This window comes from Ochlerotatus camptorhynchus, unplaced genomic scaffold (genome assembly GCF_037179485.1).
Source record: "Ochlerotatus camptorhynchus isolate MF236.1 unplaced genomic scaffold, CSIRO-AGI_Acam_v1.1 ptg000417l, whole genome shotgun sequence".
Classification (NCBI taxonomy): domain Eukaryota; kingdom Metazoa; phylum Arthropoda; class Insecta; order Diptera; family Culicidae; genus Ochlerotatus; species Ochlerotatus camptorhynchus.
In genome coordinates this window covers 502338-508378 of record NW_027040903.1, presented here as the reverse complement: position 1 = coordinate 508378, position 6041 = coordinate 502338, and the positions used below count along the sequence as shown (strand labels likewise).

General features: G+C 43.4%; 1 protein-coding gene across 1 annotated transcript; it reads left to right on the top strand.

Annotated features, from left to right (window-relative positions):
* The first annotated feature begins 1092 nt into the window (after positions 1 to 1092).
* Nep4 (Neprilysin 4) lies at positions 1093 to 4690 on the top strand. The gene has a single exon (XM_065233800.1). The coding sequence runs from the start codon at positions 1820 to 1822 to the stop codon at positions 4580 to 4582; it is 2763 nt and encodes a 920-aa protein (XP_065089872.1). The 5' UTR covers positions 1093 to 1819; the 3' UTR covers positions 4583 to 4690.
* The last annotated feature ends 1351 nt before the right edge of the window (positions 4691 to 6041 follow it).

Genomic DNA, 6041 nt, shown 5'->3' with positions numbered 1-6041 from the left:
TTGCAAACATTGTAAAAATACGTTTTTCTGATAAAATCAAATATGGCTAAATCCAAGATGGCCGCCAAAAATTTTCCATTCCAAATGAAGGTCATATCCTTTCTCTTCATAATAACGTGTTATTCGCAGGAGGATTCCATGTGAAATTTCAAATATTTAACATGATAACAAGAATTGCTAGAAATTCAACTTTATTAAAACTGTAAGGCCCCTTGGTCAGTGAGGTGCCCATGAATTTCAGCTAAATAAAGTGGCAATCTCACTTTTTCATCTGTTTCGACCAATCAAGCGGGTGTATATAAATATTTAAAGACCATGTGTCAATGGCGGCCTGGTTTCAACGAGAATTTCACATTTAGGGCCCATGCATTAATTATGTCACGCTAAATCGAGGAGAAATTACCCCCCCCCCCCTATCGTGGCGTTTTTCCTATACCTAATGCATTGCTTGTCACAAAATCTTAGACCCCCTCCCCTAGAGCGTGACATAATATATGCATCAACCCTTATAGAAATTTTCTAAAAAATGCTCTTCAACAGTAACAGCACCACATGCTTCGGTTTGGTAGCTTAAGACCGAGATTGTACGAACATACCAAAATTCATTAAAAGGGCAATACCTAAAAACGTGTCTTGTAGGGTACAAGAATATTCTCAGTGAGGACCGGGCGTCTGTCTCACGCAAAGGCAGATCCAGTTCAGCATTTTCTAGACATCTTCACCCCTTGATACGGCATGTTCATTATTATGAAGCACAATTTTTGCCAACATGGGGACCTAAAATTCCACCCACCCAAGCTTAAACTTTCCGAGTAGAGGACTATGTTTTGGTTAGAATTGATTTAAATTAATTTCAATGAGTTCAAATATTTCTGCGCCACATCACCACCACACTCTCATGCCGTACAATAAAGTCAAGTCTGTCGGTAGCCGGAGAATAACACATCTTCGAATGGAAAGTATAACTCTCGAGATACCGACGACGACGACAGTCCGTTAAGTGATTGTAGTGCTTCCAAGAATGACATACTACCGTATATACTTCTCAGTTGAGCACTTGAACCACAGGAGCATCAGTGATGCTGCTGCTGCTGCTGCTGAGAGGCGCTCATATCTCTGCGAGTACAATAAAGCATCATTTTCTTGTCATCCAGACGACGACGAAAGGAAAGACTCTTCCAGCTATGTGTAGGCATGGTGAATCTCTTGTGCTAGTAGATAGAACTGCGCGAAATCTCTCGTCGGGGGCGCACGCGTCCAGGCTTACACGCGGCATGAACAATAACAATAAATTTATCAACTTTAGTCGCCCGATCGTGGAGAGGCCGTTCGAGAGCTCCGTTGCGAATCCTGAGCCCTAGCGGTTCATCGTCAGCAGTGTGCGGTCGATTGTTGGATGACTCTGTACACGTTTCGTTCCTTTCGATAGTGAAAACGCTAGGAGAAATTGTGTCGTAGGGATCCGGAAACGAAACTGGAGTTAGAAGTTCCACTTACGTTATGCGATCAAATTCATCGCTGGAGTCATTATTTCACGTGGAAAGATAATTCCATTTGCATAGCCAGTTCGTTGAAAAGTGTGCACATCTTTAATTGAGACAATTGACGCAGCCTCTATCAGGGACGAGTGTGCATTCAGTGTTGATGACCACCACATTCGCGTGCGATTGAACTTGCTCTCTGTGATGTAGCAGGCCGTGAAAGTGTTCTCAAGTCGGAAAAAAAGTGTAAACAATGCGCGGGGATCACGTCAAGATCATGTAATTTGAAAACAAAAACAGTTAGAAATTTCGAAAGTAAACATCCAACAATCCTAGATATGGAGCCGAAGATTACAAACAGTGAATCCAAGAAAGACTCGCAAAATAATGGATGCGAGTTGGGAATCAACGAGCAAACGGGTCGGTTACAGTGGTGCCCCGGCTATCGATACGCGAAGGTGTTGTTTATGATACCGGCCGCTATGTTGCCGTTGGCGTTGTTGTTCCTAGTGCTCACCCGTTTCCATGTGGTTGGATCGGTGAAACATATAAGCCATAACCATCACCAACAGCAACACAACTACTACTCTGACCAATCAAATAAATTGGACGAGCTGCAATCACGATGCAAGTCGGTGAGAAGTACTGTGTCCGAGGTTTTAGAAGCCGAAGAGCGTGATATCTTGAAAGATGTGAGAACTTCGTTTGTCCCAAGCGGTTCGGTGATCCATTGTATTCCGGACGATCAGTATGGTGATCTGCTTACGATACCGGACGATGTCGGTCGGTCGGACATAGTCAACTTTTTCCGAGCGAAGCGTTTCTCGATAAGGCAAAGAAAGGCGACGAACTCCGTTCATCAGCGAATCTCCTGGAGCAGCGATGGTAGTCCGGAGAGCATTCGGTCGGCGCAGGTTGATACCATGAAGAAGTATATGGATACGAAGATGGATCCGTGTGACGACTTTTATCAGTATGCCTGTGGTAATTGGGATCGTGTCAATCCTATTCCCAAGGATAAGGCTGGGTTGGATACTTTCGAGATGTTACGGGAAAGTTTGGATAGCGTTTTGAAAAATTTGCTCTTGGAAACCAGTGATGGCAGCTTGTTGGAGATAGAAAATTCCTTGGCCACAACTGCTAGTCCTCCAGAAACCGAACATATTCGCAGGGTAAGGAAACGTATTATCGGTAAGCGTGCGGTTCTGAACAAGCTCCTTTTGAAGGCACAGATCAGGAAAACCAAAAGAGAACTAGCATCCCATGCCGCTCTGGAAAACGCTGTAAACAACGCGGAAACGAAAGCGCGCCATCTGTTTATTTCGTGCATGAACTACAGTCTCATTGAGCAGCGAGGACTTCAACCTTTGTTCTCATTGCTTGATTCCCTGGGTGGGTGGTCCGTACTGGATCCTAACTGGAGTGCGGATAATTTTGACTGGTTGAATCTAACCGCGCAGATCCGTAAGTTCAACAACGACATCCTGATCGTCGAATGGGTCGGTCCGGACATCAAGAACTCCGATGAAAATGTTATTCAGTTTGATCAAACTTCTTTGGGCCTACCGACTCGTGATTACTTCCTGCAGCCTTCCAACCAGAAGTATCTCGACGGATACAAGCAATTTATGATCGATGTGATTACGTTGCTTGAAGTACAACCTGAGGTTGCAAAAACTGTAGCCGACGAAATGATCGACTTCGAGATTCAGCTAGCCAACATTACCAGTTCAGTGGAAGAACGTAACAATGTCTCCGTTCTGTATAAGAAAGTCATTTTGGAAAACCTGCACGACGAAGTCCCGGAAATCGATTGGACTCGGTATCTTTCGATTGTGATGGAGCGACCGATAAATAGCTCCGAGTTTGTCGTCATGTTCGCTGTAAACTACATGAAAGATCTGGTTCAGTTGATCAACCAAACCGAACCACGCACGGTGGCCAACTATATCCTTTGGCGATTTGTCCGGCATCGCATTAATAACCTGGATGATCGATTCCTGCAAGCGAAGCAGAAGTTTTCCAATATACTCTTCGGTCGAGAGAAAAGTCCACCCAGATGGAAGAATTGCGTCAACCAAGTGAATGCCAACATGGGGATGGCCGTTGGAGCCATGTTCGTTCGGAAGTACTTCGATGAGAATAGTAAACGCGATACCCTTGCGATGACCCACGAGCTTCAGCAAGCATTTCGGGAAATTCTGAACGAAACCGATTGGTTGGACTCCCCCACGAAACGCCTGGCAGAAATGAAAGTAAACGCGATGTCCCTGAGGATTGGGTATCCCGACTTCATTTTGTCACACAAAGATCTCAACGAAAAGTATGTAGATTTGGAGATCGATCCGGATAAATACTTTGAAAACACCTTGAACGTACTCAGCCACATCCGACGAACGGATCAGAATAAGATCGGCCAGACGGTGAACAAGACCGCTTGGCATACGGCTCCGGCCGTTGTCAATGCTTACTACAGTAGGAACAAAAATCAGATCATGTTCCCTGCGGGAATTCTGCAACCTCCATTCTACCATCGGTACTTCCCGAAATCGATGAATTTCGGCGGCATTGGTGTCGTTATAGGTCATGAATTGACCCATGGATTCGACGACAAGGGAAGACTATTCGACCGTGATGGAAATCTGTATCGCTGGTGGAGTGATCATGCCATTGAAGCCTTTCACGAAAGAGCTACCTGTTTGGTGCAACAGTATGGAAAGTACACAATCGACGAAATTGGAGTTCAGATCGATGGCGAGAACACTCAAGGGGAGAACATTGCCGACAACGGAGGAATCAAGCAAGCCTTCCGAGCGTACACCAAGTGGCTGTCGGAGCAAACTGATCCGCAAGTGTTGGAGCATGAGACGTTCCCGGGATTGAACGTGACCAGCACTCAATTGTTCTTCCTCAATTTCGCCCAGGTATGGTGTGGAGCGATGCGACCGGAAGCAACCCGCAATAAATTGAAAACTGCCGTTCATAGTCCTGGGAAATTCCGAGTCATCGGAACCTTGTCCAACTCGGAGGATTTTGCTCGAGAGTATGGATGTCCGGTGGGAAGTGCGATGAATCCAGCCGACAAGTGCAGCGTTTGGTGAAGCCGACTGACGATGTTAGAGTTTAGAGTACAGTGCAACACTTGAAATCGTTTCCAGTGAAAGCAATTCCGCTTGTATATGCAACCAAATAAACGATATTAGCTTTAACCGCCAGAGGTTTCGTTATTCAATTACCACAAGTCCCCCGGGAGTGAATGTGCGCTGAAAGAATCGTTTCTATTTCAATTGATTTTCTAAACAAGACGTTGGAGCACTTGTTTTCCTCACATTAATGAAATTTGATAGGTTGCTCACTTCCGATTTGAGTTCTAGTTAAATTACAATTGGCGCTTGTACTTTGAACAGGCGTGTAGAGTGATAAAATATTGTCAGAATTGTTTAGCTTATTTTATTGCGGATTCGTTTGGGCATTGGTGTAGTAGGAGGGGGTAGAGGGCTGGTAGTTTGTGATATAATCTAAATTTAAAAAAAATTATAGTCCTATTCACAATAAATATTGCAAGGTCCTTAATTTAACTAATTTCTAGGGTATAAGTTGTTCAATGTCTCAGAATTTTATTGATTTTTTTTTTCGAATGCCATTAAGCCAAACGCCTGAGCATCCGTTCGAGTTCTTCAGCAACCTACTGTTGAACTTTCGGTGAGACAGTGTACTGACGAACTGCGGGTTTATTTTTCCATTCATCTTGAATTTCTATACGATGAGTAATGAAATTTCGTCAGGGATAGCAACTTTGAAACGGGTTTTAATCTCGAGTTGCGTTAATTCGGTCTCGGACAAAGATGACCGCGAGTCTTCAGGGACTGGGTTCATTTCATCAATTAACGCACATTGTTGAATGGACGCAGATCTACCGAATCGCTTCCAAAATCCCAATCCCGAGAATGCAATCAAGTACCAAATTTTCAATAACCAAGGTTGAAAGTATTCGAACTTGATTGTCAAATGTAAAAGGTATGTACAATTTTCCAAGTACCTTTAATTTCGTCCCACTAACGGAACGAATTTCAATAGGGGTTTTTTACGTTCAGCATTATTTATTTTTTTATAAATTCGGTCACTGATTAGGGTTATATTACTACCTGAATCTAGTAAACCATTGGTTATGTAGCCATATAATTTAACTTTAGCATAGGGCCTATTATCATTAGAAACTGAGATAACCTGTACATTAGGATCATCTTCGGAATACATTTACAATAGGCATTTACTCGATCTGCATTGATCAACGGTGTGGTTGGTAAATTTGCAGTAAATACATTGATTCATCTCCGGGAGTTTGTGAGCAGCAATCAAACTGGATAAGGATCGAATATTATTTGAATTTCCTTCCTGGGGATTTTCCTGTCCTACTGGAGGTTTTGAGTCGGAATTATTAGAAGACGAACCTTTTGGTTTCGTATTGGGTTTGGGTTGATCCTTATATTGTTTGCTACTGTTGACGGTGTTATTGTTGTTATTTGAAGGTTTCTGTTTTCGAAAATCAGATTGTTGGTT